General features: G+C 37.2%; 1 protein-coding gene across 1 annotated transcript; it reads left to right on the top strand.

The window, feature by feature from the left end:
* The first annotated feature begins 620 nt into the window (after positions 1–620).
* LOC142985513 (uncharacterized) lies at positions 621–25,097 on the top strand. Its single transcript, XM_076133727.1, has 11 exons — positions 621–857; positions 13,658–13,841; positions 14,595–14,738; positions 15,188–15,575; positions 16,007–16,162; positions 16,888–17,111; positions 20,746–20,864; positions 21,193–21,327; positions 21,761–22,000; positions 22,597–22,710; positions 23,474–25,097. The coding sequence occupies exons 2-11, from the start codon at positions 13,662–13,664 to the stop codon at positions 23,559–23,561; spliced, it is 1,788 nt and encodes a 595-aa protein (XP_075989842.1). The 5' UTR covers positions 621–857; positions 13,658–13,661; the 3' UTR covers positions 23,562–25,097.
* Positions 25,098–26,290: the final 1,193 nt, after the last annotated feature.

Genomic DNA, 26,290 nt, shown 5'->3' with positions numbered 1-26,290 from the left:
CAAACAAACAACGGACACAAAGTACAACCAGAAAAGAAACAACTATTTGTGGATCTCACAAAAAATTGTTCCGTGTGGGTCTCTAACCCACGATCTCCCAACTGTAGTGGTGTGACGACTGCCATAACCACTGCACCACGAAAGCCGTCAAAAATGTCCTTTAGTTACATAAATAGTATATTCATAGTGCCTCATGATGTTAGCTGCATCTGATGAGACTGGAAGCCGACTCCAACATAGTTGGAAAAACGGCTTATTGAGCTGATTGAGTTGCATTAGAAGCGCCCATAGCCAGTTGCCATTTGGGCTCGGTGTCTCCGTGCTTCGGAGGGCATGTAAAACGTCGGTCCTGGTTGTTGTCTACTAAAATAACAGTCGTTAAGCCATGTCAAAGGCCTTTCGGGCGGCTTGAACAACTTTGACACTAGGTTGACCACTAACCATACAATAAGAAGAAGATTTGAACCCAAAACCCCTTGAGAAAGGGGCCAATTACCGCGTAAAAATGCACATAATAAGTGCCATAGTAAATAGCAAGCGCAAAACAAATACATAAAAAAAATATATTCACGCATGCACAAACTACTTTATACTTTCGCCCGGCGAGTCGCGAATAACAGTACCACTGTCATTTTAGTACCAATCTGACCGCGCGCGGGACTGCACGTCAATTTTTCGCGCGCTTCCGACATTTTCGTAAAAATTTCGTTTAAAAACCTCGTGTGTTGTTTCGTAATGTTATTTTTTGTTTGAATATAAGTGTTTTTTGTAAATTTTAAGTGTTTTTTGGTAGTTTTAAAGTAATTTTGGTGTTAAAATTTCTTATTTTCTCGTGCATGTGTTGATTCCAAGTTTGTGTAAGTATTGGCTATCGTAATCGTATTAATTATTATGATTTTGTTACACTTACATGTAAAATTGGTCGTTTTGTATGCAAATTTCCGTTTAAAATACAACAGGCGATAGTCGCTTTAAAATTTGTATAGATCAATTTACAACTAGTTCGTTCCCGCGAAATAATCTAAAAAGATTTCTAGATCGAAAAAGTATGTTGTATCTTGGGATTTTAGATTAAAGACTTTATGCATGTTAAGTTTTGTCTCAATTCGTACAACCTTTTATGCTAGCTGACCCGCGCAACTTCGCTTGCGGCACATAAGAGAGAACGGGTCTAAATTTTCCCCGTTTTTGTAACATTTTTGGCTGGTACTTTGCTTCTATTGGTTGTAGCGTGATGATATATAGTCTATAGCCTTCCTCGATAAATAGGCTATCTAACACAATTTTTTTCAAATCGAACCAATAGTTCTTGAGATTAGTGCGTTCAAACAAACAAACTCTTCAGCTTTATAATATTAGTATAGATAGAGTTATTAGCTTTCATTCACCCATTCCCTAATACCCCTAAATCTTGCAGTTATAATACTTTTGTCAATCGTACTAAGTGGTATTCTCTGATCTCTGCCTACCCCTATGGGAAGAAGGCGTGATTTTATGTATGCAAGTATGAAGTATTTTTGTCCTAATACTGGACCGCACATGGATGGTTACCTTGGATAAATAGAACTTTATTTGTAAATCCAGGTCATTGTCTATCTGTATGCCGAATTTGGTCCAAATTAATTCAGCAATTTATACACAAAATACAAACAACCATCTTCAGAAAATTTAGTTGAGTAAGGAACAAAACTGAGAAGTTTGATTCATTACCATTGTTTTTGTAAGTAATTGTAAAACATTTTTAATGTTGACGTAAGACTATTGAATACATTCTTAGATAAATTGACTTTAAAAATAACATCGCTCAAATAGTTTCTATCAGGTAGATAGTGGTAGATTCAGTAATTGTAACGACTATCATAAGTGTCAATATATTTTTACCTAAATGAATAAATGATTTGATTTTGATTTTTGATTTTATCTAACGGAAATATTTTTTTTTTTTTTTTTTTTTTTAACGACAACTCCCGCACTAAGAATTGCTCTTGTGTCGCGGGGACTTTTACAAACATACAAACAACGGACACAAAGCACGACCAGACCCGAAGCAATTATTTGTGGATCGCACAAATAATTGCTCCGTGTGGGAATCGAACCCACGACCTCCCGTTGCAGTGGTATCGGCGTGGCGACCTAAACCACTGCGCCACGGAGGCAGTCGAAATCATTAAAATATTCTGCAATTATCACAATATACTTTAAGAAAATCTGTATGTTTTCTTCGAACTTCGAATAAGGCTTTGAGAAAACCACACCAAGCACCACACTGCAGGATCTTCGGAAAGGAATCCCTCATCCCCTTTAAAACGACGCGTAGGTTAGCCTAGCCTTGGGACTTTGCACCACTTCAAAAACTGTGTTAAGGATTCGAAGGCATATAAACCTTAATATTCCTATATAGCTTCTGCCGAAACCTTAACTGGCGTTACACAAAGCTAAATAACACTAAGCTTGTTCCTTCGACGACATCGCAATACAAGTGTAAGCCCATCTTCTCGTGTGTCACCGAGGTCGAGCCGAGTTAGTTCGCGATCTTAAAAACCGTTTTCTTAAAGTTCGTACGTCTATCACCCACTTTAGAGTTTGGGAGCGTATTAACTAAAAGTTTCGACTTTCGAAGTCGCAATCTCCTTACCTTCCCACAAAGCATGGCTTTTAAAAATGCATTTAGTATCATCAACCATTTACGTGAAATAATATTATAATGCAACGGGTCTTAAAATTAGCAGCAAATTAGGTATCCTAAAGTTTAAAAACGTTCATTTACGTGAAAGTTATATTACTCGACTATCGCTGTTATAGGAGGAAAATTTAAAATTGGGGGCGTAAAATAAACTGAAAGTTCCGACTTTCGAAGTCGCAATCCTTCCCATATCGACAAAGCTTGGCCTTACAGATCGTTTCCGCGCCGTTCACAATTAACTACAAGCTATGAGAAAGACGGACATAAACAGAGTATTTATATGGATTTATTCTCATAACATGTTGTAGTTTAATAATATTCTACTTTCAATAAACTATCTGTGCCTAGTATACGAAGGGCGTTCGTGTGATCGTACCCGTATAATAATAAATGTCTAAGTACTAGCTGACCCGCGCAACTTCGGTTGCGTCACATAAGAGAGAATGGGTCAAAATTTTCCAAGTATTTTTTACATTTTTCTTTGCTACTCCGCTCCTAATGGCCGATGTTATATACCCTATAACCTTCTTCAATAAATGGACTATCTAACACTGAAAGATTTTTTCAAATCGGACAAGTAGTTCCTGAGTCATCACTAGTTCCAACAGTGAAGGAAAACATCGATGAAACCTTGCATGCCTGAGAGTTTTTTAGAACAGTTCTTGAAGGTATGCAGTTTCCAACCCGCATTTGTTAAGCGTGGTGGACTCAAGGCCTAACCTCCCCTTATTTTGACAGGAGACCATTGCCCAGCAGTGGGACTAGTAAATAGCTAGCTTAGTGCTATAATATTCTCTCCAGCCATCCTAAGTTACGTGTGAGATCTAAAATCTAGTTTTACTAGACATGAATGAGAACCGGTATAATTGTAACCCGCGTCAACTAGCTAAGATAACAACTAACTATATTTAATTCTATACGGTTAACTGTACCTCGATTCTCTACCACTATCGACTACCGACAACCGGCTAGCTGTCGAAAAGGTTGTTTGACAATCGGTACAGCGCCTCTAGCGGGCGTCGTGGAAACTATTTTTGCAGTACATTTTAAATGTCAAACTTTTCATACTCGAAAGTTCCGTCTGTACAGAATATTACTGACTGCTAATGTTCCTGAATTCCGATATCCGTACTACAACTTAGTTTTTTTTTATCAGGTCACATCTTAAGCAGTGAGAGCTTTTTTATTTAGCTAGTTTTATTAGGTCGGGGAAAAAGTCTTTTCGCATTACAGTACCCATGTATGAACTTGTAATAAAATCTCTTTGTCTTCAAGAATCACAAATGAGTACACGGTTCATTAGGTTTGTTTCAGTGAGGTACCCAAATATCGAGCTTTTTTGTGTAGAGAAAAGATTTTTTTACAAGTTCATACATACTATAATGCGATAAGACTTTTTAGCCGTCCTAATATTTATGAGATCTTTTTGTAGAGTCAAATCTGAGATAACTGTGATGCCGCCCCACTGAAACGCAGCAGTATGTTACGTATGCAAGGAAGTAATATGGAATAACCTTTCACCGTTTATGCAGAGGTTCTCAACCTGTGCGATGAAATAATATAAGTGGTAGTTTTTACTGTGTTTGTGACGCAATGGAAATGAAAACTACGCCAAGATCTGGATTTTATTCTTGGGGTCTAATAGTGTTCAGGTTACTGAATTATTTCAGAGTTCTTTTCTGGCAGTATATTACCTATTATTTTTCTAGCGTTTATATAGAGTAGTCATCTTAGTTAGGGTGCGCAATGTGCGCATGTTGTTTATGATCTTGCACTTAAAATCGTTCGTTTAGGCGGTTTACCATGCCATTTTAATTAAATTAATAAGAGTTAAAGTTATGGCAAACACGAAGCTCCAGCAGTTGCTTAATAATAATTAATTGGTCAAATATCATTTATCTATACTAATATTATAAAGCTGAAGAGTTTGTTTGTTTGTTTGAACGCGCTAATCTCAGGTATCTACTACTGGTCCGATTTGAAAAATTATTTCAGTGTCAGAAAACCCATTTATCGAGGAAGGCTATAGGCTATATATCATCACGCTACGACCAATAGGAGCAGAGTACCAGTGAAAAATGTTACAAAAACGGGGAAAATTATGATTCAGCTAGTGACATAATAAATTGTATTATTGTTGTATCTCCGACACAAGATTACTCCTTGTTGCACTGCTTTTAAAAAAAAGTATGAAATCTCATCGAAAAGGTTAAGAGCCCCTGGACATGTTACAACTGTGCTGACCCCGTTTCTCTTGCTAAATCTTACGGTAAATGTCATTATTTTGATGCTTGCTCTCTTTCTGTTTCGTTAAGAAGGAAAGAGAGGTGACTAATTAGCACTTGTAGTGTTAAGATTCTGTTTTAGATTAATGACTTTTAAACATTTAGCTCAGGTCATTCATATTCTTACAGATACTTGTGCATTTTTGTACAACAAAACAACAATACATATGTAAAAATGTCCTCCTATTAGATATTTAGCTACAAAAGTTAAATCAGTTATGTTAAAAGCAGATAACTGTGCAATTTTGTTTACCTACTTATATAATGTCACATACACCCTATATTCTATTATTATTATACTCAGTTAATGGTAGTTAAAGACGGCTTCATGTGCTCTATTTATTAGGCACGGAGGACTACGAACTCAACCTGAAATATGACGATAAATAGTTGAAGTCGTCTTGAAAAATTGTACGTATATACCTACGTTACACAATATCACGCTTGTTATGCTTTAAAGTTTACGCAGGGTTGTATGAAATGGGTGTATTTCTTACAACCCTGCGTAAACTGCGTAAACCTTCGCCATTAACAGTGTTAGTCCCATGTAATAGGGGGCGAGTCTAATACCATATACACACACACATTACACAAAGTCATAAACATCTTCGCATACTTTAAGGTTAGCATAAAACAATGCCTACCTAGGCTGCTAAAACGTAGTGCACTGCTCATCAAATGATTGCAAGTATATAGCCTACCAAGCGTTCAGTATTGCACATGTAATTATAACTTCCTGAAGGCGCTCAGTCAGTTGCAGCCACCCCGGTCGTATGCGTAATCACTGAGGTCTAGAACCTTTTACATTACCTGTTATTTATCTACTTACTTACTAGCTGACCCGCTTAACTTGCGTCACGTAAGAGAGAATGGGATTAAATTTTTTTTAAGAATTTTCCTTGTTTTTGTAACATTTTTCGTTGCTACTCCGCTCCTAATGGTCGTAGCGTGATGTTATATAGCCTATAGCCTTCCTCGATAGATAGGCTATCCAGCAGTAAAATATTTTTTCAATTTGCACCAGTAGTTCTTGAGATTAGCGCGTTCAAACAAACAAACAAATTATTAATCAATCAATTTATATGTGAAACTCTTTCGTTACCTATGTATACCGAGTGACTGACTGATGGACAACGCACAGTCGAAACTACTGAGCGTACAAACTTGACATTTGCTATGAACATTCCTTAGCAAGTGTAGGGGAGCACTAAGATAAGATTTTTTATTGATTTCTTCTCGAAGATGGTGAAATTCTATGCAGACAAAGCCGCGGCCGGAAAATTAGTTGTCCATTAAATTCTATTAACTGTACCGCGCAGTTTCGCTAACGTCTATTGACGACCGCTAATATACCTCTTTGAAATTCTTCTTAACCACAAACTATAGGAATTAAAGAGTATCATATTACCTGTATTGCATTACTCAGAGTATTACGTGGATAATAATTACTTCCTAGCTTCGTAATCGTTACATCGTGTGGTGTCTATGCAAGACAGTTTGTAGGGTTGATGCTCGGCTATAGGTCGTAAAGCCCGGTTTCCATCGCAAGCGAAATGATTTCGTTTAACTTCCAAGCGCGAACTGTATTTCTATCATCAAATGGAATTCTAAAGTATGCATGCAGTTTGCGGAGAAATAGGCTTAAAGGTTTTAGAGTGATACGAATTTAGGTAGGAGAAAATTATAAGACGATTCTGCCATAAATAATGACGAGAAATCGATCTTTTTCTGATATTTCTTACTTCTATGTCTATTAAGTACTAAACAGGTACTTATACTGGAATACAAATCTGGATAAGAACGTAGTTTAGTAACATGGAAGTAGTAGGAAGACATAAACCGACAGCTTTTCAGTTTGATAAAGGATCAAAGTGGCACAGCCTTATTATTTCCAAGATGGGTGGTAATTTTGCTAGTCGTTTATCGTGAATAGTAAGCCCTAACTACCTATATATATAAAAGTGAATGCCACCAAAAACATTCTGTATAAACCTCAAGTCTCGCAGCTCAGGCTTTCTGGCGTAAAAAGTAGTGAGATCTATATAATACCAAGTCGATTAATCTATTTCGTCTCTACTTAAAGGACCTTCTGTCTTAAGTTATTACATAAGTTATTATCATGCCAATATTAAAAATATTTAACGTTTAAAACAAATAGACCGACCTGGCCATCGCATGATTTGTATGTATTACACTACACAGCACGACGAGTAGTTAATGCTCCTGAAATTTTAATGGCGAATTTGTGTTTTTATGCGATGACCAAGTCGATCTATTTGTTTTAAACGTTAAATATTTTTAATATTGGCATGATAATAACTTATGTAATAACTTAAGACAGAAGGTCCTTTAAGTAGAGACGAAATAGATTAATCGACTTGGTATTATATAGATCTCACTACTTTTTACGCCAGAAAGCCTGAGCTGCGAGACTTGAGGTTTATACAGAATGTTTTTGGTGGCATCTCACTTCTTTTTGTAGAACGAACATAAGTCCAATTTGTATGGAAAGACGTTTTTTCTTACAATTCAACATATTTTCCTATGGGAACGTTGTTTAGTTTCATGGGCTAAACACCCTTACCCACCCTATATCCCCTCCCGTTATGCCTCATATAGTATGTACCTATCTACACCTATTATTTATTTATTATTTTCTACAGTAATAATGAAGTAATAATGATTCATTAACTGCAAACGTAACCTTGTAATCTTATACATTTATATGGGAGTACAAAGTTATTGTTGCAGTTGGTGTATTTAGAAAACTGGACCGAAATTAGAAAATATTAAATTTTTCCCAAGATAAAGACACTAAACCCTATTTGTATTCTAAATTTTAAGCTTCTAAGTCTGCTAGAAGTACCTTAGACTTTTGATGATCGGTGAGTCAGTGAGTCAGTGAATCAGTGAGTGACAAAATTCAAAATTTTAACAAGTTGTCATTCTTAAACTACTGGATCAAATTGACTGAAATTTTAAATATACCGTGTTTATACAATGACTGATTAGTTGCTGAAAATTCAGGCTTCTTGTTTTATCCACAACGACATTATAGGGGGGTCGAAAATAGCCCGAATTGCTTCGAGAAAAGATGGTACGGCCGTGCCGCTTTTTTTTGCTCGACTTGCGGGGGCACTTCCGTGCCCCCAGATTGCTGTCCGTTAGTCTCGCTACAACTCGAAAACAGCTGGACCGCTTTGGCTAATTTTGGTCTTGAATTATTTGTGGAAGACCAGAGAAGGTGTAAAAGGTGAATAAATTTGAAAATGCGCGGTATAAAAACAAGAAAGCGTGAGCGGAGCTGCGCAGGTCAGCTAGTATTTCTGTAGATATTGTTATGATTCGAGTATAGTACCTAAGTACCCGCGACTGGTTATAACCGTTATTCGAGATGGAAACTCTTCCTTTGTGGTTTCAATTCCTGTTTCTAATAATAGCAATAGAAATGCATACTGTATTTGTTTATCTTACTGATGATTTTCATCTAGAAATTGTTTGTAAACTGGATGTGTAACAGAACTTTTGTAAAGAGCGGGATTGTTTGTTTGAACGCGCTAATCTCAGGAACTACGGGTCCGATTTGAAAATTCTTTCAGTGTTAGATAGCCTATTTATTGAGGAAGGCTATATATCATCACGCTAGGACAAATAGGAGCAGAGTACCAGTTAAAAATGTTACAGAAACGGGGAAAACTTTGACCCATTCTCTCTTATGTGACGCAAGCGAAGTTGCGCGGGTCAGCTAGTAGAAAAATATAGTTGGAGAAAAGATGGTTGGATGTTAAAGGTCCAACTAACACGTCTAGCGCAAATAAAGCGATACTTGAAAGTACTTTTTTAATTATAATTTTATTCCCAAATTTTCGATGTTTTCTTTTTAGCTGTAAATTGCCTGTAAGTGAATGAGCACTAGGCAAATTCACAAATTACTAATTTGTGTTTGTAATTTGAAATTAGTATACGAGAAATATGTATAATTTATTGGCGATCCTAATAAATAAAATGCCATCAAAAACATCCTGTAAAAAACCCCAAGTCTCGCAGCTCAGTCTCTCTGACGTAAAAAGTTGTGAGATCTATATAATACCAAGTCGATTAATCTATTTAGTCTCTACTTAAAGGACCTTCTGTCTTTAGTTATTACATAGGTTATTATCATGCCAATATTAAAAATATTTTACGTTTAAAACAAATAGAGACAGTCAGATGAATTACTTAAATCGGTTTGTGATACAATTAGAGTCACATTGAAAAAATGCCGGCTAGACATGACTCATGCAACGCCAAATTTTAAATTCTATAAGAATTTTGTTCACGTGTATCATGAACTAGCTGACCCGCGCAACTTCGCTTGCGTCACATAAGATAGAATGGGTGAAATTTTCCCCCATTTTTATAACATTTTTTACTGGTACTCTGTTCCTAGTAGTCGTAGCGTGATAATAGGTAGCCTATAGCCTTCCTCGATAAATGGGCTATCAATCATTGAAAGAATTTTTCAAATCGGACCGGTAGTTCCTGAGATAAGCGCGTCCGAACAAACAAACAAACAAACTCTTCAGCTTTATAATATTAGTATGGATTATTAGAAAGAATTACAAGTAAATGATTCATGTTCAACTCTTGGGGTCAAATTATAAATACTTTGGTATTATAATGAACTGTTCATAGTACGCGGCGTAGTATTGGTTGATACGTATATTAACCTTCAAGGTTAGAAAGGGGTAGGTATGGTATATAACTATCAGAAGTTTTGATTTAGATTTAGAAAAACTGGACTGCTCACTGATTTTACACACCCCAGATATCAGCAACGATAAATTAAATAAGAATCTGTATCTGTACTTATCCTACTAATAACTATTACTAACTAGCTGACTCGCGCTACTTCGCTTGCGTCACATTGCATCACATAAAATGTTACGAAAAATGGGTCATAATTTTTCCCGTTTTTGTTACATTTTTCGTTGTTACTCCGTTAATGGTCATAGCTTAATGTTATATAGCCAATAGTCTTCCTCAATAAATAGGCTATCGATCAGTAAAACAATTTTACAAATCGGACCGGGAGTTCCTAAGGTTAGCGCGTTCAAACAAACTCTTCAGCTTTATAATATTAGTATAGATACGATAATTCGTGAGGATGGATGTAAAAACTACTTCAACCTGGATAAAAAAATGATACTATTTACCTAGGAAAATCTTATTACATAGACGAAGTCGCAGGCAGACACTAGCCAGGTATAATATACCTATTATATTGATAGAATCCACGTTAACACATCACGTGTTTGCATGCATTGGCTTCTCTTAACCTTACGTTTTATTTCATTACTTAGAAACTAAACTGTCGTCTAGATCCCGACTTTGTACTGTTTTTTTCTTTATTTCATACCTTTTATAGGTTGGTTAAGTTCGTTAAGCCATGTCAAAGGCCCTCGGGCGGCTTGAACAACTTTGACACTAGGTTGACCACTAACCATATGATAAGAAAAAGAAGAATAGGTTGGTTAAGTTAGGTTTAGCCATTCTAATTTCCCACCACCAACTTTCTCATCATACGTAGCTATTTATGACCCTATCCGAGTAAATTTTCAGACATTCGGTTATCTTCCCACTTTTACACCTACAACTTTTAAGCGGCTCAATCGATTTTCATAAAAATGGTTAAAAACACTCGCACATAAGTCACCTTTAATACAAAAAAACTAAATTGATATCACTGCATCCGTTCGGGAGTTATGATGCCACAGACAGACACGTCAAACTTATAACACCCCTCTTTTTGCATCGGGGGTTAAAAAGACTTTTTTAGCTTCGGAGTCAAATGCTGCCATTATAATATTATGTGTACAAGTCGCAAGAGTTAAAAATCGTTAATTTATCAAAGTCGATTTAGTTATTTACCATGACAGCGCGACGGACAGGCAGACAGACAAACAGACAAACTTTCGCATTCATGAATAGATAGTCTCCTTTGCACTGGCGGTTCAATTCCCACCGTGTCTCACAATAGAAAATATGACAGCTAATTAATACACAACACACGGATATAATTAATTATCTTATTGTATTTCGGAGATCGAACCCACGACCCTTCCCGCCAAGGTTTTGTAACTTCCTCTATTCGTGTTTTGTTTCCGATTCTTTAAAATATCAGTTGAAATAAACGTCTACTTTTCAAAGGGGAGAGCAATTTTAACGTTTGTGGGTTCGACTACCACTCGTGGAAGGCTTGAAATCTCGCTATGATTGCTTGCTTTATCGGAGAAAGAAAATTATCATGAGCAAAACTTGAATATAAATAGATGTTGAAGGAATGATAAGTCTCTGACAGATATTAGACTGGTCAAGTCTAATATTCCTTAAGATCCTTTCTTATTCCTTAAGATCAAAACAAGAATGGACTTAAAACCTTACCAAACCCACCCCCGCTATCAAAATGGTAGAATCAAGATCTAACTCCTTATTCCCTCTCAAAGCCTTACCCCTATCTATATTTCGTAGCAGACCCGCTATACTCTCAAGACGTAGCTACTCTTGGACCCAGAAAGACCCAACCCGCATTTTTCTACCGTGGACTCATTAGCCTTAGTCATGTTTTCAGTATAGTAGAAGACAATGACATGTCACACGCAGAAGGCATGTCCATCAGTCTAAAAGCGATTCTATTCCCGCTCCTAGATAAATAAATATTATTGCACAACTCAAACACGGTCATTTGATTCCAAACTAAGCATAGCTTGTACTGCAATCAAATCTATACTAATATTATAATCTATACTAATATTATAAAGCTGAAGAGTTTGTTTGTTTGTTTGTTTGTTTGAACGCGCTAATCTCAGGAACTACTGGTCCGATTTGAAAAATTCTTTCACTGTTAGATAGCCCATTTATCGAGGAAGGCTATAGGCTATATATTATTACGCTACAACCAATAGGAGCAGAGTACCAGTGAAAAATGTTACAAAAACGGGGAAAATTTTAACCCATTCTCTCTTATGTGACGCAAGCGAAGTTGCGCGGGTCAGCTAGTAACTGATAATACTTATATACTTCTAAATACATACTTGTATAGATACATTAACTTCCTGGCTAGAACAAATACTCGTGCTCATCACACAAAGATTTGTCCCGGGTGGGATTCGGGACCACACGCGGCGCTACGGTTATTGCGGCGAGGTGACCGCTCAACCACTGCGCCAAACATGCAGTGTCTCAGATAGTGTGGTCTTAAAGCTTTACTTCTCTCGTTACAAGAGTACTCTAGGGCCCAAAACCAGTACACACAGGTCCCGTAAACAGGAACTATCCACGCAATTGTCACAGAGACTGGCCACGTATAACGTTCGCACGCACATCGCAGATAACACAACATATCAGTGATCTTTGCTGTGCTCTAGTTACTGCGTATAAGATGTCCCGGAGAGGACATTGACTTTTGCGGTGAATGGGCATTGAGATTTGTGAATATCATTGGACAAACCTCGGCACGGTCATTCCATAGATGGGTAACCGCGTGGTGGTATTTGAACTAGGCGTCTCCGTGTTTCGGAGGGCACGTCAGTCCCGGTTGTTGGTAATAGCAGTTGAAAAGCCACGTCAAAGGCCTTCGGGCGGCTTGAACAACTTTGACACCAGGTTGACCACTAACCATACGATAAGGAGAAGAAAGGTGACTGACTGACATAGTGATCTATCAACACACAGCCCAAACCACTGGACGAATGGGCCTGAAATTTGGCATGCAGGTAGATGTTATGACGTAAGCATCCGCTAAAAAAGGATTTTGATCAATTCTACCCCCAAGAAAATAAAATATGAGACGAAAGTTTCTATGAAAAATCTGTCTTAAGTCACAAACCACGCGAACGAAGACGCGGGAAAAACTTGTCGCTGTATACAAACAAAACAAATAAAAGCTTAACAACAGTTTCAAATTGTCGTCCTCATTATGTCCCTTTTGTTCACGCAATAAGGTTGAAATTTGCCTACCGTTATATTCAATTGCCCTACGGTTAGTTTAGATTTCACGGAGCGATGCTCTAAGTAATAATAGTATTAGAGGGAAAAAAGAAAATTGTCGTGTGACAGATTTTCCTTCAAACCATGGGAAATTTAAATTGTTAGTTATGGCAACACTGAGACAAGATAATGGGATAACCAGTGGTCTGTATAACCTCCCATGATTCAGGGTGGAATGTAGGGCATGCTCTGGTTTTCGTAGTCACATAATAGTTAGAAGCTATTAAGTAGGGGACAAAAGAATAAATATTGTAGAGGGCTCTCCTATACAATGCTGTGGAAGTGTGCTACGCAACTTAAGGCATTCGGGGCGGCCAGTAGCTTATTCTCGTCAATTTATTACAGTCTCACTACAGAACTGTATGAGAGGCAAATGGGAAAATCATTCCCTGGAATATTTCTATGAAGAAATTTTAAGAAGCTGCTTGATTTTGGCTTCACTTTTAAACCAGCATCGAGAATTTGGCATCTAAAATGCACTACCAAAATAATTCCTGCGACGCAGGCCTGCTAGAGGCGCTGAAAAGATTTTCATACATAACTTCTTATTAGCTAGCCGGTTGTCAATAGTCCATAGTGTAGAGAATCGCGCTACTGGCTGTTGATGCTGAATATCGAAAAGACACTATTAAACAAAATGCATTCAATTCCTTAATTTCAGAAAAATGTTTCAATATGAATACGAGAAGCGGCCCCCTTCATCAACTTCGTGTGACAGCCGAGCGACGATGACGACCGACTGGAGCCGAAGTTGTCCGAATGTGCCTGATCGCATGCCGAACGCGCGCCGACCGCTGCCACCGCGGCCGAGCGTTGTTTGTCATCGCATTCCCGAGAAAAACTCTGTAAGTATGGCCATACATACTTTAGTACTTATTATTCTGTGGTATGGCTACCTACACGGCATATTCCCAGTTGTCCCCTCTAACACTGACCCCCGAGGTGACAACTGGGAATTTTCTTCCTGCTTATATTCGGTCCCAGTTGTCACCCTACCCTAGGTCCCATTAGGGTCTTATGACATAGCGCCTCGTCACAAAATAAACGAGTAATCTCTTATGGTACGTACTCATAAGTTTCCTAATGTAAGAGATAGATTTACTACGCTACTTAGTTGCCGATCGTATTGATTCAATAAAATTATTTTAAACAAAAAAGAAAACCGCCTTCAAAATCTCTCTAGCCCTAAAAAGGATGAAAGAGCTTACTCTTTAAAAAGAATTTTGCAAATTAGTCCAGCCGTTTATAAATGATCGCTTAACATACATAAAAAAAACGCGACGAATTGAGAACCTCCTCCTTTTTTTTAAGTCGGTTAAAAACTGTAAGAGAAATTTCAAGCATGCATGGTCCCTTGTACGATGTTTCTAATCTTATTTAAAGCTACTCTGACTGAAAATAATCACAACTTTAAAATTTCTATAGGCTGCAAATTTACATTTGAAACATAATATCCCCAGGAAAGTTAAAAAAATAACTTACTACTTAAAACCGCTAGCAAGCGTTTAAATTCTTCATTATAATCGCGTATTTTGTGAGTGCCGCGGCTCTCCACTAAGAATGTTGGACTATTAATACGTAAAACTATTTTTTTACAGGTACCTCTAAAGGTGTGGATAATAGCAAGCGCGTCATGTTTCGCCGTCTGCGCCGCGCTGGTGCTTGCGACGGTACTGATCACTAAATGGGGGACCGGAGACACGTACACTACTAGAGAACTGATTGAGACTCCTGTTAGTCCTGTAAGTAACGTCTTATAACGACCAGGAAATAACTCTTTTACCCTGCATCCTAATCTATAAGCTCTAATTTAACAATTAAGTCACGACGAAATGATTGATATATGGTGTTCAATTTGTAAACTCTTTACGTGCGTATTATATCTACCTTTTCGCCGCGACTTGAGTGTCAAGTAAGGCCTGGGCTAGTATATTTAGGGCTGGGCATGCAGGGATAGAAACTTGGCTCTACATGAGATCAGAGGGTCTACTACAGTTCGTGAAAATGCATTTATCTATTTCATGACAGTATTGAATAAGTATGCTATATATTCTTAGAATTGTGCTAAGAAACAGATGAAATTTCAACGAATATTCGTTTTCGTTTCGGCCACGTCTTAGTAAAATTTTATGAAAATATTTGTGAGAGATTACTTATTTTCGTTATCACTAGTGCTATTTTTAAATTCCAGGAACACATACACCTAAACACGGTCCCCCAGCCAATAGAATTCGACGACAGCGACGAAGAAATAGAAGACTTGCCCATTTTGGAAAAACTATCCATTTTCAAAAACATAGTCGCCAATAGGGACCATAAGAATTTAATCTCTAAAGCTCAGATACATCCACTACACGACGATATTTTACACCAAGAAAGAAATATAAAGAAGAAAGACAAGGCTGTTTTGGCAGAAGAGAAGATGGCGAAGGATAGAATAGAAATTGTGAAGGAAATGAAGCATGATGTTGTTGAAGATAATGTTCATAAGAATGTGTTGGACAATATACCGAAGTTTAAGCCGATTCTACCGGATTTTGCGAGGAATGTCGATATGGATATGTCTTATGGATATGATGGTACGTTTTTATAGTCTTTTGTATGTATAACTAAATATTTATTTCATACTACCTGACCCGCGCAACGTCGCTTGCGTCACATAAGAGAGAATAGGTCATAATTTACCCGATTTTGTGATTCACTGGAACTCTGCTCCTATTGGTCGTAGCGTGATGTTATATGTATAGCCTATAGCCTTCCTCAATAATAGGCTATCCAATTCTTCAATTAGCACCAGTATTTTTTTTTTGATTTCGATTCGAAATATGTCTTTTTTAACATTTAACTGCCCTTGAGGTAAATCCTAAGATTTACCAAGTGAATAGTGGAAAAAGTTCGAAATAAAAGAATTGTTCGAACTTTTACCACTGAGAGTCGGTAAATCTTAGGTTTTACGGGAAAATCTTAGGATTAGTAGAGTAACATATATATATTTCTTCAATATTTCCAGCAAAAGAAGACTACTTCTACAACGACGAGAACTTCTACGACGACTACATGCAGTCCAACACGATGACCAGCTATTTGTTGGAGAAGGTTCAGGAGCTGCACGACTGGGTGTCTTCCGACCAGGACCTTAATAGCAATCATACTAGGAGTGGAAGTGGTAAGGGGAAACATACTCTTTTCTCTTCTCTTTTAATAAAAGACAACTCCCGCACTAAGAATTGCTCTTGTGTCTTAGCTACAAATATACAAACAACGGACACAAAGTACAACCGGATACGAAACAATTATTTGTAGGTCGCAATAATATCTGGGGGTACGGCAGTGCCCCCGCCAGTCGAGAAAAAAAATCGGCACGGCCGTACCATCCTTTCTTGAAGCAATTCGGGCTATTTTCGACCCTCCTATAATTTCGTTGTGGATAAAACAAGAAGCCTGAATTTTAAAAGAAATCTATTTGTTTTATACGTAATTTTTTTTTAATAACTTAAAACAGAAGGTCCGTTAAAGTAGAGTCTAAATAGATCAATCGACTTGATATTATATTGATCTCACAACTTTTTACGGCAGAGAGACTGAGCTGCGAGACTTGGGGTTTTTACAGAATGTTTTTGATGGCATTACTTTTTCTAATGGTAAAGGAAAACATCGTGATGATATCTCGCTAGCCTAAAAATTATACCCGTGCAACTTAGTACTTTTTAAAAGACGATTCCCGCACTAAGAATTGCTCTTGCGTCTCGGCTACAAACATACAAACAACGGACCCAAAGTAACAAATAATTGTTCCGTGTAGGAATCAATATAACAAACTCCCGATATAGTGGTACCACTGCGCCACGTAGCCATCGTATAAATTTGTACCTACTGTTTTTTCTTTTCCAGATTTCGGTTCCCTACTAAAAGCGTTGAACGAGAGTATGATCGACGGCAACCTAACTATAGTGATGTGTAAACTGCGGGACATGTACCTGGGCGACAACTACACGAGCGACAACACTTCTCGCAGAGTGATTGTCAGCAACAGCAGTGACCTGGTGACGTTCGGAGTGCTCACCTTAGATGTTATGTTGCTGCACAATATACAGCTCATGGCGTGGCAGAACCAGGTGAGAGATACTAAACTGTAGCATGATCGTCGGGTAAGCTAACTATAGTGATGTGTAAACTGCGGGACATGTACCTGGGCGACAACTACACGAGCGACAACACTTCTCGCAGAGTGATTGTCAGCAACAGCAGTGACCTGGTGACGTTCGGAGTGCTCACCTTAGATGTTATGTTGCTGCACAATATACAGCTCATGGCGTGGCAGAACCAGGTGAGGGAGACATTCTAAACTACTTACTTACTCAGCCATTACAAACTAACGAACTATAACTATATTCGGGGATTATAAACGTACGAACTATAACTATACTTGGGCCATTACAAACTTAAGAAGCACATTTAATCGGATAATCTCGCTCGCAATTATAGTTACATTGTCAAATTTCTATGATTCTTTTGATTATGACGTAGTTCGCACGTTTGTATAGGTCCCTATAGTCACTAATATCTATAACACTGAATGCTCCATATCAGACTTCCTAAATCGAAGTTTATCTTTAACACTAAATGACTGTTATCAAACGTCTTAAATAGACTTTTCTAGAAGCTTTATAAATCTCTTGTCTCTTGCTTTGATAAAAGTATGTATGATCAACGATGCAACGACATCTACCGGCGTAGAATAGAAGTAAGTAACTAAGCTACTAGCTCTAAATCGCGCTTCATAAATGCAAACTAAAAATACTGAAGTGAATAGTAATAAAGAAGTAAAAGCGTGAAACTCCAGCATGATCGTCGGGTAAGCTAACTATAGTAATGTGTAAACTGCGGGACATGTACCTGGGCGACAACTACACGAGCGACAACACTTCTCGCAGAGTGATTGTCAGCAACAGCAGTGACCTGGTGACGTTCGGAGTGCTCACCTTAGATGTTATGTTGCTGCACAATATACAGCTCATGGCGTGGCAGAACCAGGTGAGAGATACTAAACTGTAGCATGATGTCGGGTAAGCTAACTATAGTAATGTGTAAACTGCGGGACATGTACTTGGGCGACAACTACACGAGCGACAACACTTCTCGCAGAGTGATTGTCAGCAACAGCAGTGACCTGGTGACGTTCGGAGTGCTCACCTTAGATGTTATGTTGCTGCACAATATACAGCTCATGGCGTGGCAGAACCAGGTGAGAGATACTAAACTGTAGCATGATGTCGGGTAAGCTAACTATAGTAATGTGTAAACTGCGGGACATGTACTTGGGCGACAACTACACGAGCGACAACACTTCTCGCAGAGTGATTGTCAGCAACAGCAGTGACCTGGTGACGTTCGGAGTGCTCACCTTAGATGTTATGTTGCTGCACAATATACAGCTCATGGCGTGGCAGAACCAGGTGAGAGAGACGATTTAAACTACTTACTCACTCGGCTATTATCAACGTACGAACTACAACAACATTCTCTCTCTTGCAATTACACATTTTCATATTCCTATGATTCTTTTGTTTATGACTTAGTTTGTACGTTTGTAAAATCCCTTGGAGTCACTAACATTTAAGTTACTTAACTACCCATATCAGACTTCCTAAATCGAAGTTTATCTTTAACGCTAAATTACTGTTATCAAAAGTCTTAAATAGACTTTTCTAGAAGCTTTATAAATCTCATGCTTTGCTAAAAGTATGGTTAACGATGCAATGACATCTACCGGCGTAAATAAGAAGTAAGTAACTAAATAACCACCCCTAAATCCCATGTAATATACACAAACTAAAAATACTGAACTTAATAGTTATAAAACACTAAAAGCAAAATGAAACGACATCTACCGGCGTAAATAAGAAGTAACTAACTTAGCTACTAGGTCTAAATCGCGCGTAATAAATACAAAACTTAAAATACTAAACTGAATAGTAATAAAGAAGTAAAACCGTGAAACTGTAGCATGATGGCGGGTAAGCTAACTATAGTAATGTGTAAACTGCGGGACATGTACCTGGGCGACAACTACACGAGCGACAACACTTCTCGCAGAGTGATTGTCAGCAACAGCAGTGACCTGGTGACGTTCGGAGTGCTCACCTTAGATGTTATGTTGCTGCACAATATACAGCTCATGGCGTGGCAGAACCAGGTGAGAGATACTAAACTGTAGCATGATCGTCGGGTAACCTAACTATAGTGATGTGTAAACTGCGGGACATGTACCTGGGCGACAACTACACGAGCGACAACACTTCTCGCAGAGTGATTGTCAGCAACAGCAGTGACCTGGTGACGTTCGGAGTGCTCACCTTAGATGTTATGTTGCTGCACAATATACAGCTCATGGCGTGGCAGAACCAGGTGAGAGATACTAAACTGTAGCATGATCGTCGGGTAAGCTAACTATAGTAATGTGTAAACTGCGGGACATGTACCTGGGCGACAACTACACGAGCGACAACACTTCTCGCAGAGTGATTGTCAGCAACAGCAGTGACCTGGTGACGTTCGGAGTGCTCACCTTAGATGTTATGTTGCTGCACAATATACAGCTCATGGCGTGGCAGAACCAGGTGAGAGATACTAAACTGTAGCATGATCGTCGGGTAAGCTAACTATAGTGATGTGTAAACTGCGGGACATGTACCTGGGCGACAACTACACGAGCGACAACACTTCTCGCAGAGTGATTGTCAGCAACAGCAGTGACCTGGTGACGTTCGGAGTGCTCACCTTAGATGTTATGTTGCTGCACAATATACAGCTCATGGCGTGGCAGAACCAGGTGAGAGACAATTTAAACTGACTAAAGGACATTGGACAGCTAATGCCGATTGTTTTACTATCCAAAAGATCCGTCAAGAAAGTATATGATGGCAATGTGACAACGACATCTGCTGGCTACTATAAGTCGAATATCACCCTCTAACAATAATTTTAAGTTACAATACTGAGGTTTCAGCACTTATGCATTAGATAGCTTGACAGATGTAATTTTGATATTCGTTTTCATACATTTCCTGTCATTTTATTTATCTAAATCTAAATAACTCAAAGGTGACTGACATAGTGATCTATCAACGCACAGACCAAACCTCTGGACGGATCGGCCTGAAATTTGGCATGCAGCTAGATGTTATGACGTAGACATCCGCGAAAAAAGGATTTTGATCAATTCTATCCCCAAGGGGATAAAATAGGGGATGAAAGTTTGTATGAACATTCTGTCATAAGTCACGAACCACGCGGACGAAGTCGCGAGCACAAGCTAGTTATTTGTAAAGAGTGAAACTAGCCCCAAATGCGCATACCATCCCAACAGGTTATAACAAACTAGCTGACCCGCGCAACTTCGCTTGCGTCCAATAAGAGAGAATGGGTGAAATTATTCCCCGTTTTTGTATCATTTTTTACTGTTACTCTGCTCCTTTTGGTTGTAGCGTGATGATATATAGCCTATGTCCTTTCTCGGGTATCAAAATATCTCCATACCAAATTTCATGCAAATTGGTAGTTTAGGCGTGATTGAGTAGCAGACAGACAGACAGACGGACAGAGTTACTTTCGCATTTATAATATTAGTATGGATTATGAAAGCGACGCAGTACACTTTAATATTTTTTTTTTAAATAAAGAAGTTATAAAGGACTGAATATTTGAGTGTATATTAAGTTTTGTACAATTTAATAATGTTCTTTGCAGGAGTCAGCCAGAATCAAAATGCTGAAAGACCCAGACGTGTTTGCGTTCAACGCTTTGTTCTTAGACCCGAGTAAGGTGGAAGTGAAACAGAATGATATACACGACGGTTCATTATTCTTGTAAGTTTATCATTATTTTAACTGCTTAACTTATAAAGTTACAGTGGTGAATACAGGAATTTCTAAAGACCGAGATTTTTCTTTAAATGTTTTGGCTTGAGTTCAATGACAAACGGATACTACTGTAAAGCTTTTGGCAAAGATAGGGCATACTCTTATGTCACCCATATATCTTTCTTTATTTGACGAACCCCTTGTGACCCCCAGCGATAGTGACAGGGTGAACCCCAGAAATCGAACACCACGAACACTATCGTCATTTTTTCTTCTCTGTCCAAATCCAAGGGTATAAGCGCAATGTTTTAAAAGAAAACTATTTATATTTCAGAAAACGTCTGAACCCCCGCCAGGATCCGGTAGAAGACTTAGACATAGGAAAGAACTTGCTGGAGAATATTCTCGAAATGGGCATGAGTACAGCGCGAGCCGCCATACATCTGGGAAGAGCTTACAAGAATACCAAGTAAGATTATTATCATACAATAAATAACATAGAAACCTGTTGCCGCATCTGTCTGTTTAAACGACATACATTCAGACACTACTGAAGAGATTTTATTCAAACCTTTACTTAAACAAATTCAAGTCATTTATTTCAGGCTACCTTAACCTAAGAATGCAAATAACTATAAACACTTTTTTCACTACGTTTGTGTGAACGCGGCGAAACCCCACGTCCTGAGGGCAAAAGCTTTTCTTCAATGGACAATGATTTATTCACTAGGAATTATATGGTGCTGATGTCGTTAAGTTTCTGTTTGAATTAACCAACATGCCTAACGAGTCATCAACCGAACAAAATTAATAATAGTTTTATCATTGCAATCAGAGAACCAGACCGCAACCAGAGAAATTATCGCCATCTGTTAACCACATAATAAAACTCTTTATTTCAGAAACATACTGTCCCAGCTACAATCCAAAGACGTACCATCACCGATATCTCGCAACATAGATGGCAACACTCACGCATTAAATCATTTACAAACGTCATTCGACAGTACCAATGTTGCCAGTAAACAAAATAACAGTGAGTTTTATACCGAATTGGACTGTGTGTGGTTATTGTACTGTAGGAATTTAGTTGCGACGACTAAGTTGAATGCGCCTTATAGTACCATGGCTAGGATAAATGGGTAAGTTTAATTTAAGGTTCTTTCTATAAGTATATTAAACCGTGACTTAACACCATAATATTCCTACTAATATTTTAAATGCGAAAGTTTGTGAGTATATATGGATGTTTGTTACTCTTTCACGCAAATACTACCGAACCGATTACGATAAAATTTGGTATGTAGGTAGCTGAAGACCCAGAATAACACATAGTTTTTATCCCGGAGTTCCCGAGGGATCGGGATTTACACGGGAAGGATTCCACGCGGACGAAGTCGCGGGTGGCCTTTGTATATCTATAGTTTGACAAATAAGTAGAGAGCCTTGGCATGCACGATTTATCTAAATTTTAATTAATAATGCTGTGTATATTGTAAAGTTTAAGAATTCAACTCAAATAAGAATTTAGGAACCGTCATGACGAACGTAATCGTAATAACGTTGATTACGTTACGAGATTTATTAGAGAAATCTTAACTTTGAAACGGTTTTATTAAATTGTGTGGTTCGTCGCATTTGTAGATCATAGTAAAACTCTTTAACTACCCCTCTTTTAACCTCGCCCAATAGTGAGACGGTAATGGTTCGTACTGACGTGATTTTTATTTATTTCCAGTGTGGCGCTCAGAATGCTAACAGGAGAACTGGAGGCCAACAGAGCGTTAGATACAATGATATATGAAGTACTCTCAGGATGGACTGAACTTAAGTGCAACGATATGTTTCCGAGGTAAGAAAAAGGTCTTTTAATGATAAAAGTAGTTCTATACTTTTATTGCAAACTAAATTTAAGTACCTACCCTTATTATTAGATAAATGTATTCGATGTGGGTCTCATTCACTCAATCTTATCACAGCCAGTATCGGAGATAGCACAAAGATTATGTAGCCTAGTTATAAACACAGATCAATAATTAAGATTAGTTATAAACTTAGTGTAAGTAGTAATATAAATTACCTATGTTATTTGACTGTCAAGAGTGTATATCTAGAATAAGGTACAATGGGGTTAACGTATTCTATAGAATAACAACCCCAATCCAAAATAATAAAGATTAAAAAAAAAAAAAAAAAAAAAAACCCTTATTTTGTAACTAGCTATTGATAGAATTTCCATAGAAACATTCAACCCTTTTTAAGTCATAGGTAAATTTGCTGCTTAATAAGGATAAAAGATCTTTTTCCAACGCCAAATTGGAGGAATATTTTGGCTGGAAAATCAAATTAATTAATTAAATTAAAGAACTTTTAACAATTTTACCCATACATTTTTTTCTTGAATCACTCTGTCTATAAACACCGCATCAAAATCCTTTGCGAAGTATTAAAGATCATAACATACATAGGTATACTGCAAAGAAACTTAAAGTTTTATGCTATGTAGTGACGTAATTTGAATGAAACATGTCGAAAAATTAGCTTAGCCTGACAATTAAACCTCATTGAAGACTGCTGAAGGATATGAATAAATTCGTTTTTAATTTTCTTTACAGGTGCAGTAAAGTAAACGCAGCGTCAGTTGTGATGGACTCAATAATACAATCGCGTAGAAAACCGGTGTCGACCAACAGAGGGCGGTGAAGTGACATCACTAGTTTTTAACATATTGTTGTTGATAGTTTACGGTTTTTTCTTTTGGTATATAAGTAGCAACATTCAGATAGGACCCAATCTAATTTTATACAGTCAATTTTAAAGTTTTCATATACAGGTAACCTTTTGAAAGGTTACAAAATCATAGCTTGGCGGTCGAAATAATGCGCCTTAAAAATATTTGATTTATACTGTGTTCTTGACGGATTTCAGCATAAAGCCAGGATAGATCAAGCTAAATAAATAAAAAAAAGAGACTTGTCCTCTTATTCATAAACACACTATAAACCTATTTTAGCTAAAAAGCTACTATAATATGTTTTCTCTTTTTCATTTCGCTAAGGAGTGAGAGAAACAAAACACTATAAGCTTTTCGTAACTTCATATATTTTTATGAATAAGAGGGTTAGTCTAAAGTCTCAGTTTAATGTTTTTTCCAAGCGGATCTTAATACAAATTTTAAATAACAAAAACAAAAGTATTCCCATATTTTGACTCAAACATCAATTGTATCAAGAGCCTTTTAACAACGATTTAGTAAAAAATACATACTCAAGCCTAAAGAGGTTAATATTTTAGTAAAATTACGTTAAGTTTTGAAAAAGATTTTATTTTTATTAACTAAGATTTATTAATATTAAGCATCAAGAACAATCGTAAGGAATTTTCTCAAATGTTTGATAATTCCTTAGTTTGTTATATTTAAACTGCATTTTTGTTACATTATTTATTTTGGATTAGCCCATTTTTTCAACTTTAATTGAGGTTAACTGTCCCACTGCTGGGCAAGGGTCTCCTTCCGAACAAGGGAGGGGTTAGGCCTTGAGTCCACCACACTGGCCAAATGCGGTTTTGGGACTTATCAATGCTCTTTAAAAATGTATTTATCAACTTTGAAGATAGGGTTTCATCACCATGTTTTCCTTCACGTAAGAACAAGTGATAATTATTTCTAATACGAAACAGCGTAATAGAAAAAAAAATACAAAGATCAAGAATTAAATATGTGCATTTTTAATAAACTTAAATGCAGTTTGAAGAAAAAGTTTTAAATAAAAGTATCGCGTAGGTACATATCCGTACCAATCGAGGATTTGTTATATGTTTCTAAGAAAATAAATAACTGTTAAAGAAACTAGAAAAATGGCCTTTCTTGTGTTAGTTATTCCGTGTTTACGATCAAAATCAATTAGACATTTTGAATCATAATTTTTAAACTCTCGCGTTGCATCACGCGAACACGCATTTTGATCGTAATTTTGGCGAGTGCAACCTGCGCCGAAACGTAAGGCATTTTTAGGTTAAAATGCGTGTTCGCGTTATTTCCCGTATTCTATTATACATTAGACATTTTGAATGTTAGAAAAAAACATATCGTTAGAAAATAAGCTAAAATACATAAAGCTATTTATTTTTGAGTACAAAATGTACGTTTATATTAAGAGAAATATGTTTTTAGTAGTTAAAGTTTCTTGTTGTTCAATCATAGACTGATATTAAAATAAATGATATATTACAATTTTATTAATTGTTTTATTTTTACTTGAGATGGTTTTCCAATTATTTGTAGCGGGAGATTTTGCACAACAAAACATGCCAGATTTTCATTCAGATTTAATATTATGCTACTAGACTTATTTACTAAAGCTTGGGTAAGATCTGACGGAATTCCTGAAGGCGCTATACTTAGTTAGTTTTGTTCACTGGTCAATAAACTATCAAAGTAAGTGAGTAAAGCAACCTTAGCGTTGACATTAAACAGATGAGTGGTTGTTAAGTAGTGCTTGAACCGATCGTCTTCGTGCTTCGAAGAGCAAGTATTGAACACAATAGTTATCAGCGAAGATAAAAATTGTTAAGCCACTTCAAAGGCCTTTAGGCTTGAATAAATTTACCATTGGATTACCACTTGGATACCACTAACTATACGATGAATAACTGGATCTAGAGCCTAATAGGTAGTACTTTCTTGTAGTGAAACAACTTTGACTTACCCCCGGTTTCTGAGGTACATTTAGCAGTAGGTTATCTATTCAATAGCGTTTAAAATCTATATAAAAAAACGCTATTGAATATACAGGGTGTCCCAAAACTCAACGATAATCCGAGACAAGAGGAAAGGCCAAGTCATACCGGTTCTAGGAAAAATAAAAAAAAAAATCCATATCACTTAGTTCTGCAATAATAGACATTTTTCAAAAAAGTTGAAATTCCACACCCTTGGTCGCATTTTCAAGTCCTGTGATCAGTAATGTCACAATTTCGCTGCGATTTTTTAAATTTTGGGATCTTTATTAAGTATGCTATTAATCGTAAAACAAATTAATACACAAAACTTTGTTAATTTACTAAAAAAAGTTAAGTTTTAGTGAGTCATGGTTTACAAAAATATCGTTAGTTAACTTTGACGCTTCATATTGGAAAAAAAATGTACTACACTACCCTTGGCAAGTTATATCAAAAGTTGGCGCATTTAATCAAGATTACAAAATGGTGCAACACTTGCCACTTTTCTTGCTATTAAAAATGTTATTTTTATTTGAACGAAGCATGTCCTCACAGATGGATCGGACGCAGTGGTTTAATTTTATGGCCTCCTCGTTCCCCCGATCTAAATCAAGTTGATATTTGTGACTGGGAATGCATAGAAGAAAAAGTCTATTCGAAATCAATACAAAATCTATCAGAACTTCGCCAGAAAATTGAAACAGCGTCAG

This window comes from Anticarsia gemmatalis, chromosome 30 (genome assembly GCF_050436995.1).
Source record: "Anticarsia gemmatalis isolate Benzon Research Colony breed Stoneville strain chromosome 30, ilAntGemm2 primary, whole genome shotgun sequence".
Lineage (NCBI taxonomy): Eukaryota > Metazoa > Arthropoda > Insecta > Lepidoptera > Erebidae > Anticarsia > Anticarsia gemmatalis.
Note: the sequence above shows the minus strand (reverse complement) of the source record. Positions and strands in the feature narration are given on the sequence as shown.

Bases quoted from the DNA above. Each gene is read 5' to 3' on its own strand.
- LOC142985513 (XM_076133727.1), top strand. From the start codon at position 13,662: ATGTTTCAATATGAATACGAGAAGCGGCCCCCTTCATCAACTTCGTGT. The intron at 16,163-16,887 runs GTAAGGGGAAAC...TTTCTTTTCCAG, and splicing joins TCATACTAGGAGTGGAAGTG to ATTTCGGTTCCCTACTAAAA. The intron at 22,001-22,596 runs GTAAGTTTAATT...ATTTATTTCCAG, and splicing joins ACCATGGCTAGGATAAATGG to TGTGGCGCTCAGAATGCTAA.